Source organism: Tupaia chinensis, unplaced genomic scaffold (assembly GCF_000334495.1).
Source record: "Tupaia chinensis unplaced genomic scaffold, TupChi_1.0 Scaffold000238_1, whole genome shotgun sequence".
In the NCBI taxonomy this organism is placed as follows: Eukaryota; Metazoa; Chordata; class Mammalia; order Scandentia; family Tupaiidae; genus Tupaia; species Tupaia belangeri.
This window is the reverse complement of record NW_006159716.1, coordinates 9321082-9334830: the sequence shown is the minus strand read 5'-3', so window position 1 is coordinate 9334830 and position 13749 is coordinate 9321082. Positions and strand designations below refer to the sequence as shown.

The following is a 13749-nucleotide window of genomic DNA, read 5'->3' as shown; positions in this document are numbered from 1 at the left end:
ATTACTTATTTAATTTTATTTATTATTAACATTATTTTAAATTGCTATAGGGCATGTGTACTCACCAGAGAGAGACAGAGAGCGAGAGAGAGAGAGAGAGAAAGGGAGAAAGCAGGCTACCAGGTCTAGGACTTGAACCACAGTTAGCCATGTGAGAGTCCAGCACCCTAACCACCACGCCACCCACTGGCCCAACTACTTTCCTCTTAATTTTTAAAAGGTAAATATTTTAAATGATCTGAACCGTGAATTTGGGCATGAGAACACCTACCAGAACTAATTCCATAGGGAACTCGATGGGGTAGCGATTGAGAGAAATTTTGATACATTTGTTGACTCTCAGAGCAACAGCAGTAGTGAGAAATAGTAGGATGCTGGTGGAATTAGCTTGGGGGAGATTTACACAGTAGTTAATTATGTTCTGAAAGAAAACAAAAGGACAGAGGGTTAGGAAGCTGTGAACTATTTGTCTAAATATAGAAAATGACACTTTCTAGATTAGTTAAAAAATAAATCCCTAGGCAAAACTGCTGGGCAGGAGGTGCTTTGTGGGCATTCGTAGAATAGGGGGGCAAGCACCATGGGAAGGTGGAGGGGTGGAGTGTGGTGTGGGTGTGGGGCTCAGGGGAGAGCTTTTTTTTTTTTAAGTTGAAAAAGAAATGAAAAGACAGTAATGCTCAATAATGAGATGACACTTTCTATGTTTCAGTGGAAAGGACCTAGGAAGTTTGATGATCAGCTTCTTACGAATTTTCCGAGACTACATATATTCTTTAGTTTAGCTCCTATTTCATTCACTTTATTTATTTATTTTATTAAAAAAAATTTTTTAGAGGTTTTCGCTATAGGGTGTGTGCACTCGCTAGAAAGATAGACACAGAGAGACAGAAAGCGGGAAATTATCCCCAGGGGGGATGGACACGCCGCAATCCCTTCTCTCCAATCTCCTCTCGGGATCTTGGGCACTCATGCACACGCACCCGGCATGAGTTTTAAGCCACCGGGTCCGGGACACGAACCTATTTAATTTTATTTATTATTAACATTATTTTAAATTGCTATAGGGCATGTGTACTCACCAGAGAGAGACAGAGAGCGAGAGAGAGAGAGAGAGAAAGGGAGAAAGCAGGCTACCAGGTCTAGGACTTGAACCACAGTTAGCCATGTGAGAGTCCAGCACCCTAACCACCACGCCACCCACTGGCCCAACTACTTTCCTCTTAATTTTTAAAAGGTAAATATTTTAAATGATCTGAACCGTGAATTTGGGCATGAGAACACCTACCAGAACTAATTCCATAGGGAACTCGATGGGGTAGCGATTGAGAGAAATTTTGATACATTTGTTGACTCTCAGAGCAACAGCAGTAGTGAGAAATAGTAGGATGCTGGTGGAATTAGCTTGGGGGAGATTTACACAGTAGTTAATTATGTTCTGAAAGAAAACAAAAGGACAGAGGGTTAGGAAGCTGTGAACTATTTGTCTAAATATAGAAAATGACACTTTCTAGATTAGTTAAAAAATAAATCCCTAGGCAAAACTGCTGGGCAGGAGGTGCTTTGTGGGCATTCGTAGAATAGGGGGGCAAGCACCATGGGAAGGTGGAGGGGTGGAGTGTGGTGTGGGTGTGGGGCTCAGGGGAGAGCTTTTTTTTTTTTAAGTTGAAAAAGAAATGAAAAGACAGTAATGCTCAATAATGAGATGACACTTTCTATGTTTCAGTGGAAAGGACCTAGGAAGTTTGATGATCAGCTTCTTACGAATTTTCCGAGACTACATATATTCTTTAGTTTAGCTCCTATTTCATTCACTTTATTTATTTATTTTATTAAAAAAAATTTTTTAGAGGTTTTCGCTATAGGGTGTGTGCACTCGCTAGAAAGATAGACACAGAGAGACAGAAAGCGAGAAATTATCCCCAGGGGGGATGGACACGCCGCAATCCCTTCTCTCCAATCTCCTCTCGGGATCTTGGGCAGGCACACACACGCGCCCGGTGTGAGTTTAAGCCACCAGGTTTGGGACTCGAACCATGGTGGACTACATGGGAGTCCAGCGACGTAGCCATTAGGCTAGCTGCTGGTGCCACCCATCACTCTTACATTCAGGTACTGTTAGGAGTTGGTAGGGGTGATAACCCTGGTTAGGCAGATACGGATCAGGAAAGTAGCCCGGAGCACAACGAAATCTTAAGGAGGGTCTATATGACCGTCTGTGTTGTGCAAAATAACCCACTGCAGCGTGAGACCTACAAGAAACAGTGAGGAACAAGCCAAGAAAAACACTAACAGGTCAAAGGAGATTTAAGGACACATGCTTCAGAGTAAACACAGCATCTAAAACAAAATAAAGGGGGACTCTGGGAAGGAGCTGGTCCCGTTTGCCTCCTTGGCACTGGCCGGTTCGCTGCATCTCTGGCTCCCTCTGCCAACCTTGTGTTCAGCTTATCTCCCTGTCCTTCCATTCTGTGTGGCCATGGGGAGATGTGGACCTCACAGTTCTCAGCCTAAGAGTACTACATAGTATTTTACATTCTTCAGGTATTTTAGGCTACAGGTCTGTTATGACCAGGTGATAGAGAGAATTATGATAGCTATGGTATCTTAAAGAGCAAATTTTAATGCAAATCGTGCAAGTTTAAAAGGCTGGGCTGAAATGGTTAATGCAGCTGAGAGCGTGCTCCCACTGGCATGTGTAATGAACTAAGACGCTCAATGTACAAGACATGAGATGTTTTCGAGGATCCCCTTGTCTGAGCTGACCCCTCCACCATCTCCTTTTTGGGAACCAGCAGGAGTTTCTCTACGTGGGTCTACATCTCTGTGGAGGCAAGGACCGGGGGCATTTGTAACTCTGGGTGAGGGTTGAAATTACTCACGTAGAAGAAGGAGATGGGACCGGCGTGGAAACTAATCATAATCCCAAAGATGCAAGTCAGCTGGGACAGCAGGATGTGCAGAGCCGCGCCGGCCAGGTAAGCACTGACTGTAGCCTCGGGCAGGTAAGTGGCCACGAAGCCGAAACCTAAGACGCCCATTGATAGCTGCGGGGTTCCGATGGAAAAGAAAACCAGAGCAGGGAAGAAGGTCAGCAAACTGGCAATGGCCCCGGGGCGGGGCGGGTGGGGAGATGGAGGGCACGCCCCTTCTCAGAAAGAGCTTCCCACAAAAAAGTGAGTTCACGCCCCTTCGATGACTCCGATGACTCCGTCTCTCTTTTCCTAACAGAAGTCAGTGAGATAGGGTGGGTCCGTGTTCAGAGGCGCCTGGCAAGCACCAGACTACACTGTTTTCTGCAGTGCCTGCCCTAGACTCTGCTGCCCTCTAAGGTGACTTGGTGGAAACAGTGGTAAGCGATCAGAACACACCTCTGATTTCTTCATCTTGCAGGTTTTGCCAGAGGACGTGTGCACTCCTTGAGAGAGACAGAGAGGGACAGGGAAAGTAAGACAGCACCCCGAGGGCGGATGGCCACTCTGTAATCCCCTCTCCTCCACTGTCCTCTTGAGATTGGGGTGAACATGCACACAAGCCCAGTGTGATTTTCAAGCAGCCGGGGCTCGAGCCACAGTCAACCATGTGCAGTCCGGTGCCTTTACCACCGCACCACCTGCTAGCCCGGCCTCTCTCTCTCTCTCTTTCTTTCTTTCTTTTCTTTTTCTATAGGGCCTGTGCGCTCGCCAGAGAGACGGAGAGAGAGAGAGAGACAGAAGGCGAGAAATCACCTTCGGGGGCGAAGGGATGGCCACGCCGCAATCCCTTCTCCATTCTCCTCTCGGGATCTTGGACACACACACACACACACACACACACACACACACACACGCCTGGCATGAATCTAAGCCACTGGGTCCAGGACTCTAGCCACGGTCGACTACATAGGAGTCCAGTGACATGGCCATTACGCCAACTGCTGGTCCCCAGCCTCTTCCTTTTTAAAAGGCCCTTTCATTAGAAGCTTTGATAGCCCCTTTCAGACGATAGCTCCTCTGTGAGGAATACCGGTTTTCACCGCAGAGGAAGAGACAGTTAAGAAAAAAACGGGGCCAGTTTGAGCTTCTTTGCCTTTGATTCTATGAAGAAAAAAAGATTAAGTTGATTTATATGTATCTTCAGGATTACATGTGTGTAAGATATGTACATAATCCAAACAACTTTAGCTCAACTAAAAGTTATTATTTTCCTTCAGGATCATATACATCCTGAACATGTAACTAAATATGGTATTTTACATGTACATATGTACATATACAATACACATATGTAACATGTAATAAAGTTGTATAACCACAGAGGATCTAAAAGACACCAAACTATTAACAGAAGTTACCTTTGGAAAATGAGATTAGAAGTTTGGGGACAACATTTTATAATTTACATTTTTTTAATTGCTTAAGAGTTTTGCAAGGGACCAGCAGGTGGCATGGTGGTTGGGGCACTGGACTCCCACATGGCCAAGCATGGTTTGAGTCCCAGACCCAGTGGCTTGTTTTCTCACTATCATTCTCCCTCTCTCTCTCTCTGTTTCTCTCTGGTCAAATTGAAGAATAATAATAAATAAAATTAAATAATTTTTTAACTTAAAGAATTATTTTTATTTATTTATTTATTTGTTTGTTTATTTATCTTAATTTAGTCAGAGAAGGATAAAGTGAGAGAGAAAGAGAGAGGGAAAGGGAGAAAGCAAGCCACCAGGTCTGGGACTTGAACTGCAGTCGGTCATGTGAGAGCCCAGCACCCTAACTACCACACCACCTGCCGGCCCTTAAATAAATAATTTTTTTAAAGGGGGACACTGGCAGGTGGTGTGGTATGGTGGTTAAAGGCGCTGGACTCCCACATGGCTGACCATGGTTCAAGTCCCAGGTGTGGCGGCTTGCTTTCTCACTTTCTCTCTCTCTCTCTGATCAAAATTTTAAAAAGATAGTAATAATAAATAAAGTTAAATAAAATAATAATTAAAACATAATTATTTATTTTATTTTATTTATTCATTTACTTTCTTTTTAAAAATTTGACTAGAGAGAAACACACACAGAGAGAGGGAAAGCAAGCCACCAGGTCTGAGACTTGAACCATGGCTGGCCATGTGGGGGTATCCAGCGCCTTAACCACCACACCATCTGCTGGTCCCAAAATAATAATTTTATAAAGAGTTTTGCAATATAAGTGTTAACTTTTTATTTATTTATTTTAGATTTTCGCCACAGGGCATGTGCATTTGCCAGAGAGAGACAGAGAAAGAGAAAGAGGGAAAATGAGAAATTACCCTCCAGGAGGATGGCCACACCACAATCCCTCCACGTCCTTTCAGGATTTTGGACAGGCACGCATACGGGCCCGTCAAGTATATCAAACCGCCAGGTCCAAGACTTGAGCTGCAGAGCTGGCCATGTGGGATCCAGTGCCTTAACCACTGTACCACTTGCAGGCCCCACACATGTTCAGCTTTTATAATAAAATCACTGTTAGACAATTGCTAGTCAGAGAATGAGGCCATTAAGAGGACAGGTTAAGAAAGCGGACAGTGCTGAAGACTATTCACGGTAGGGGGAAAAGAACGAAGTAGAAGTCTTGAAGCCCACTGTCAGGGGCTCATAAGAGTTCAGTGAAGTTTATCTCCTTTTTTTTTTTTTTTCTTTTAAGAGAGGTTTTTGCTATAGGGCATATATGCTCACCAGAAAGACAGAGAGAGACAGAGAGACAGAAGGTGAGAAATCACCTCCTATGGGGGATGGCCACACCATCCCTTCTCCATTCTCCTCTCGGGATCTTGGGCACGCACGCACACCTATCTGGCATGAGTTTACACCACTCAGTCCAGGACTCGAACCGCAGTTGACTACATGGGAGTCCAGTGACGTAACCATTACACCATGTGCTGGTCCCAAGTTTCTCCCCTTCAAAGGATGTGGAGCTGGACTCCCACATGGTTGACTGTGGTTCAAGTCCCAGACCTGGCAGCTTGAGACTCATGCTGGGCATGTGTGCCCACAGGCCCAAAACCCCAAGAGGAGACGGGATTGCAGTGTGGCCAACACAGGAGATGATCTCTCACTTTCTCTCTGTGTCTCTGGCAAGCACATGTGCCCTATGGGGGTGGGAGGGAACCTCTCTTAAAAAAAAAAAAAGAAAGAAAGAAAAAGAAAAAAAGAGTTGTATTGAAAACAGGACAGTCCCTGGGCTGGAGAACCTGGTTTCAATCCTGGTCTGGCTACTCGCTGGCTGTATGAGCGTGGACAAGTTAACTCTCTGTGAGCCTGTCTCCTCATCTATAAATATGAGTAAGAGTGCACAGTGTTTTGCATGGGCTAAATTACATAACACACGTAAAACATCTGGCTTGAATCTGAAAATAGTGACACACGGAAATATACGTAGGCTCTTCAAAACGATTCATGGAAAAAGAGTATTATGGAAAAAAGTGAGGTCAGCCTGTGGATAGACCCTACATGGCTGATCGTGCGCTTTGAGTCCTGGCCTTGGTGGCTTGAAAGCATGCTGGCGGCACGTGTGTGCGTGTGCGTGACCGAACACAAGGGCCGTTGGCGAAGATGGGATTGTGTTGTGGCTGTTCCCCACAGGGAGCACCTTCTCACTTTCCTTTCTCTCTGTTTTTCCCGCCACCACACATACCTTCTGGCATGCGCACGCGTGCTCGCGTGCACACACACACACACACACACACACGAAAGGAATAACCTGTGCACGTATTTTCTTTCTTTTTAAAAAAGGTTTTTGTCGTAGGGATATGACAGAGGAGAGAGACAGGGAGAGGGAGTGAGAAATCTCCCCCAGGAGGGGACGGTCACGCCACAATCCCTCTCTTCCACTCTCCTCTTAGGATTTTGGGCACACACGCACATACACATGGTGTGATTTTCAAGCCGCTGGGTCTAGGACTCAAATCATGGTCAGCCACATGGAAATCCAGTGCCTTAACCACCATGCCACCTACTGGACCTTGTATTTTCTCTCTTTCTTTTTTGCACCTAACTAAACTTGCACTTTAATTGTTTTCCATGAACTTTTTGAAGTCCCCCCCCATATGTCACTTGTTTGTTATGCCACCCCTTCCTCTCACCTTGTGAGTGGGTAAATACCTACAATGACCATAGAACTCTTCCCTGCCCACCGGGACTCGGCGTCAGCTTCAGTGTTAGCGTAATGTTGTCAGCAGCCGTTGTGAGAGTCGGCTATAAGACGAAACCTGTTCTTTATCTTAGAATGTTTTTGTTATGATAGAACATGTGTGTGCACATGTGAGGAGGGGAGAGAACATATATATGTGTGTGAGAGAAAGAGAGAGAGATGAGCACCCCCACAGAGCCGGGCCATGCCATCATCCCCTCCCTCTAGTCGGACCACTTGTCCACATGCCCAGCATGTTTCGGGCTGACTGGCTCAGGATTTGAACTGTGGTCACCATGTAAGATCTAGCTTCACTCTCTCTTTAAGTATTATTTATTTAATTTTATTTACTTATTCATTGATTTTTAATTTGACCAGAGAGTGAGAGAGAGCGAAGGTGAAAAGCAAGCCACAGGTCCAGGAATCGAACCGTGGCTGGCCACAAGGGAGTGTCCAGTGCCTTAACCACCACACCACCTGCTGGTCCCAAGATCTGGCTTCTCTTGAGCAGTGCCTTACTGCTGTCCCACAGAGCCAGCCCTTATAGAAAGTCAGTTCTTGTATTACAGCAAAAGCTATTATAGTAGTAAATGTTGACTGAATGAAAGGAAGGACTCAATAAGTGGTTGTTTCCTTCCCAACGAAATCATCAAAACGTTCATCTTTTTCTTTATGTTCTTTTGGCACTGGATTCTTCACATTTATGAAGTATTATTTTGTGCTTCAAGATGATTTAGAGCATGGGTTTTAGAGTCACACAATCGTAAACTTGAACCTCAGTTGGGTATCTTACTGGCTATGTGACTCCGAACAGCTCAGTTAGCATCGCTCTGCCTTTACTTCCTTAAAATAAGACCCACAGTAATGCCAGCCCTCATCAAGACAGTCGTTGTGGGGATCAGATGAGGCGATGCCTATACATCTCTTAGAACAGGAACTAGCACATAGCAATACGTGTTAGCTATCATTTTAGTTTTTAGAGTTTTTTTTTTGCTCTAGAACACATGTGCTCGCTGGAGAGACAGTGAAATAGTGAGAGAGAAAGTGAGAAATCACCCCCCAGGGAGCATGGCCACACCACAATTCCTTCTCCATTTTCCTCTCAGGATTTTAGGCATGCAGGCACATGTGTCTGGAGTGAGTTTCAAGCCACTGGCTCCAGGATTTGAACTATTGTCGACCGTGTGCGAGTCCAGTGCCTGAACTACTATGCCACCTGCTGGCCCCTAGCTATTATTTTTTAGTTAAACTTGTATTTGAGATGACTGTAGATCGACAGGCAGTTACAAGAAACAATATGGAGAGCCCATATGCCCTTTACCCAGCTGCCCCCAGTGCTAATGTCTAGCAAGATGAAGGCATAAAACGACATCAGAATATTGACATAGATGCAGTCAGGACACAGAATAATTCTGACACCACAGGGATTCCTCCTGTTGTCTTTTTTTTTTTTTTTTTTTTTAAGATTTTTGCCATAGGAGTTGATAGAAAGTGATCAAATATGGAGGGTCTATTGCTGAGTGAAGCAAGCCAGGATATGAAAGAAAGATACTGTGTGTGTCCACTTAATATATACCGACTCTCCGCACTCTATGGTAGAGACAGAAATATTGGAGGGCATAAAAGCAGTGAAAATAGTTATGGATGCTGAAGACAGTGTGGAATGGAGCAGGAGGAGGGAAGAGTATAGAGAAGGATAGCAAGAGAACAACTAGAGAGGCATGACATTAGTGGGACACAGAAATGGTCTATGACCTGTTGATGATAACATGTATAGTATTCTTTTTTTTTTTTTTTCTTTTGGAGAGGTTTTTGCTATAGGGCACATGCACTTACCAGAAAGACAGAGAGAGACAGAGAGATAGAAAGTGAGAAATCACTCACCGGGGGGATGGCCATGCCACAATCCCTTCTCCTCCATTGTCCTCTTGGAATCTTGGGCATGCACGCACACGCACCCGGTGTGAGTTTAAACCACTGGGTCCGGGACTCGAACTGCAGTCCACTACATGGGAGTCCAGCGACATAGCCATTACGCTAACTGCTGGTCCCACATGTATAGTATTCTTAACTGGACTGGTTTGAGAAGTATTTCATGTTGGGTACGTTCTTTATACAAGCCAAATGATATATAGTGATTGAAAGTTTAAAAAAATGAAAGTATATAATAATAATAATAATCTGAAAAAAATAATGAAAAGCTATTTGATGATGATGATGTGGACAGTAATGTCTTTGTCTTGACTGATATGCATGGTAACCATGCTAGAAAAATAAATGTAATACGCTGTAAAGATACATGTGATTCAATGTAATATAAAGAAGATTATGATAATAAATACAATTAAATTTATATAAAAAAAGATTTTGCCTTAGGGCATGTGCACTCCCAGGAGAGAGAGAAAGCAAAAAATCACCCCCTTGGGGAGATAGCCATGCCACAATCCCTTCTCCTCCATTCTCCTCTTGGGATTTTAGGCACACACATGCGCCCAGCATGATTTTCAAGTCTCTGGCCCTGGGACACGAACTGCAATTGGCCATGTGGGAATCCAGTGCCCTAACTACCATGTCACCTGCTGGCCTCCGTTACCCTTTCATAGCTGCCCTTATCTCTCCCACGCATGACCCTAACTCTCCATCCTCCTACCTCTACCCACATCCTTGACCCCTGGCAACTACTTATCTGTTCTCCATTTCTATGTTTGTTTTTTCTTCCATGTCAAGAATGCTATATACATGGAATCATACATCATATCAACTTTCCTATTTTTAATTTCACTAAAGTTTGACCTCTATTACTTCTTCCTTTCTGTTCAATTTGCTGTTTTTTGTCTAGGTTCTTTTTTTAATGATCGGTTTTTCCCATCATCATCATCATTATTATTATTTTATTAATTTGATCAGAGAGAGAGAGAGGGAAAGTGAGAAAGCCAGCCGTCAGGTCTGGGACTCGAACCACAGTCAGCCATGTGGGAGTTCAACATACCCTAACCACCATGCTACCTGCTGGCCCCTCTGGGTTCTTGAAGTTGGAGTTTAGATTAATAAATTTAAAAGTTTTCTTTTCTTTTATGGTATGCATTTTGGTGCTATTTAATTTCCCTTGAGTACTACTTTGGTTGTATCCCACAGATTTTGATATATGTTATTTTCATTTTAATTCATGTCAATGTATTTACAATTTTCCCTTGAAACTTCCTTTCTGACCCATGGATTATTTGTGTGTTCTTTAGTTCTCAAGTGTTGGCAATTTTCCTGTTAACTTTTTGTCATTGTATTCCATTGTGGTCCGAGAACACTCTCTGTTTGATTTAAGTTCTCTTAAAGTTGTTGAGTTTGTTACATGGCTCAGTTTATGGTCTATCTTTGTATATGGTCCAAGGGTTCCTGAAAAGAATGTGTATTCTGCTGTTATTAGGTGGAGAATTTTGTAAACGTCTCATAAATCCTCTTGGTTGATAGTATTATTGAGTTCTATTATATTTTTTTCTAGTTTTTCATCCAGTTGTTCCCTTAGTTATTGAGAGATGCACGCTAACATCTCTGACTGCAATTGTGGATTTGCCTATTTCTTCTTTTAGTTCTATCAGATTTTGCTTCACATATTTTGTAGCTCTGTTTGGTGCATACGTATTCAGGATTGCTGTGTTTCCTGGTAGATTGACACCCCCCTTCCCCAGTTTTACTGAAGAGTAATTGACAAAAACGTATATATTTATTGTCTGCAACGTTATGACTTGATGTCATGTACATTGTGAAATGATTAAACAATGAAGCTAATTAACAAATCCCATTACCTTACATAATAATAATTATTATATTTTTTGGTGAGAAAGTAGATTGATCCTTTTATTATTATAATATAATGTACTTTTCTACCTTCTGTAATTTTCTTGGCTCTGAAATCTACTTTATGTATTATTATTAATATAGTCCCTTTGATTAATGTTCACATGGTATATTGTTTTACATGTTTATTTTCAACCTATCCATGTAATGATATTTTATGTTAATTTCTTACAGTATATTTTTAAACATATAAGTCTATATCTTTAATGTAAATGTTGGTACAGCAGAGCATAAATCTGTCACTTCTCTGTTCTTTGCTTTCTTTCTTTCTTTTTTTTTTTTTCTGCTTCTTCTTATTCCTGAATTTCCCTGGGTTACTTGAATACTTTTTAGAATTCCATTTTGAGTGGCTGGGAGGGGGGGGGTTGGTAAGGTACTGGACTTCCCCTGGACCTCGGTTCAAGTCCCAGACCTGGTGGCTCACTTTCTCACTTTCCCTTTCTCTCTGGTCAAGTTAAACAATAATAACGATGATAACAAATGGAATTAAAATAATAAAGAATTCTTTTCAATTAATCCACAGAGTTCATGTGTGCAGGTGTGTGTGCGTTTGTATTGTTTTTCTTTTAGACAGGATTTTGTTAAGTTGCTATCCTCCCGCCTTAGCCTCCTCTGTAGCTGGGGTCACAGGTCATGGAGCCTTGCTTTTACGGTGCGTTTGTTTCTCTTCTAGGGTGTGTGTACTCACAAGGGGGACAGAGAGAAAGTGAGAGAGAAATCACCCCTGAGGGGGCCACTCTGCAACCCCCTCTCCTCCATTCTTCTCTTGATTGTGGATACACACACACACACACACACGCGCGCACACACACACACACACACACACACACACACCTGGCTTGTTTTTCAAGCTGCTGAGTCTGAGAGTCAAACCCTGCGGTCAGCTATGTGTGATTCAGCTGCTCTAACCTCCACGCTACCTGCTAGTTCTATATTGTTTTTGAATATATCTCTTTGTGTCTTTTTTTTGTTTTCATTTTTTTTTAGCGGTTGCCCTAGGTGTGACTTTATATAAATAACTTTTCACAGTCTGCTGGTGTTAACATTTTACCAGTACAGTGTAGAAACCTTACCTCCCTTTTTGTATGCTTGTTACAGAATTGTTTAAAATATTTCCTCTATATACATTTTTAATCACATCAGACAGTGTTATAATTATCTTTCAAATATAAAACAATTTTAGAAACCCCCCCCAGGACAAGAAAAGTCTAAGTAAATACCCATATCTACTCTTTCCATTGTGCTTTCTCCCCCGATGTTTCCATTCCTTCTTTTAGAATTTCTCTGTTGTTTAAAGAAACTCCTTTAGCTATTCTTTGTTTAAAAATTTTTAAAGTTTATTTATTGTATTTCTTCCATGAGAGCAGGAGGTAGACACGCAGACACCCTCGGCAGTGTCTGGTGGTGCAGCGATGCCTCATGCCCAGGCTTCCAGCCCTTCAGGATCACCGGCACACGCGTGCTCCTGGCATGTTTCAGGTCAACACAGGATCTGAAATATGGTTTTCTACATGGCTGCAGCACTGGGGAGCAGCACCTCCCTTCCTGTACACCACAGCTGGGCCCGTAAGCTGTTCTTTTACTGTAGGTCTGCCGGCGGGAAACTTCCTTTCCTTCGTCTGAGAACATTTTGGTTTCCCCTTTATTCCTGAAGAATGTTTTCGCTGGATATAAGATTTTCTTTTAAGAGAGATTTTTGCTATAGGGCGTGTGCGGTCGCCAGAGAGATAAAGACAGACAGACAGAAAGTGAGAAATCACCCCCCCACACCAAGGGGGATGGCCGTGCTGCAATCCTTTCTTTCTCCTCTTGGGATTTTTGGCACGTAAGCACACGAGCCCGGCATGAGTTTAAGTCTCAGAGTCCGGGACTTGAATTAAGGTCAACTGCATGGGAATCCAGCAATGTAACTATTCTGCCATCTGCTGGTCCCAGGTATAATATTTTTAATTGAGGGGCCAGTAGGAGGTATGGTGGTTAAGGTGCTTGACCCCCACATAGCTGACCACAGTTCAAGTCCTGGGCCTGGCATCTAGCATTTTCACTTTCCCTCTGTCTTTGGTCAAATTAAAAAATAATAATAAATAAAATTAAATAATAAATAATACAAAAAATAAAATTATTTTTAAAATAATTATTTCATTTTATTTATTTTTATTATTATTTTTAATATTTCCAGAGAGAGAGAGAGGAAAGTCAGAAGGCAAGTCTCAAGGTCCAGGACATGAACCATGATCAGAAATGTGGGAGTCCAACACCTTTAACCACCATGCCACCTGCTGGGCCCAAAATAAAATAATTCTTTAAAAAAGATTTTTAGGGACCAGCAGATGGCGTAATGGTTACACCGCTGGACTCCTATGTAGCCGACCACAGTGTGAGTCCCGGACCCAATGACTGAAAACTCACACTGGGTGCGGTGTGTATGTACCCCAAGTCCTGAGAGGAGAATGGAAGAGAAGGGACTGTAGTGTGGGTATCCCCCTGGGAGGTGATTTCTCACTTTCTGTCTGTCTCTCTGGTGAGTGCACATACCTTAAGCAAAAATCTCTCAAAGATGTCTTAAAAAGATTTTTAATTGATAGTACTTTTTGTTTAGCATCTGAGAAATACTGTGCTGTTCCCTTCTGGTGTCAGTGTTCTCTGCTGGAGGCAACAGTTTTCTCTTGTGCCTCTCAGTATATTTTTTTCTTTGCCTTTACTTTTTTTTTTTTTTTTTTTTTGGAGAGATTTTTGCTATAGGGCACGTGCGCTCGCCAGACAGGG

At 42.8% G+C, this 13749-nt stretch overlaps 1 protein-coding gene across 1 annotated transcript in view; it reads right to left on the bottom strand.

The window, feature by feature from the left end:
- The window catches only part of SLC26A8 (solute carrier family 26 member 8), a gene marked incomplete at its 3' end in the record, with an annotated part of 96856 nt that overhangs the window by 50408 nt on the left and 32699 nt on the right, over window positions 1–13749 (bottom strand). The window contains exons 6-7 of the mRNA XM_006148676.1: window positions 2880–3044; window positions 1286–1435 (exon numbers count right to left, since the gene is read on the bottom strand). Coding sequence (XP_006148738.1) covers window positions 1286–1435; window positions 2880–3044 — 315 coding nt within the window. The remainder of the gene's footprint in view (window positions 1–1285; window positions 1436–2879; window positions 3045–13749) is intronic.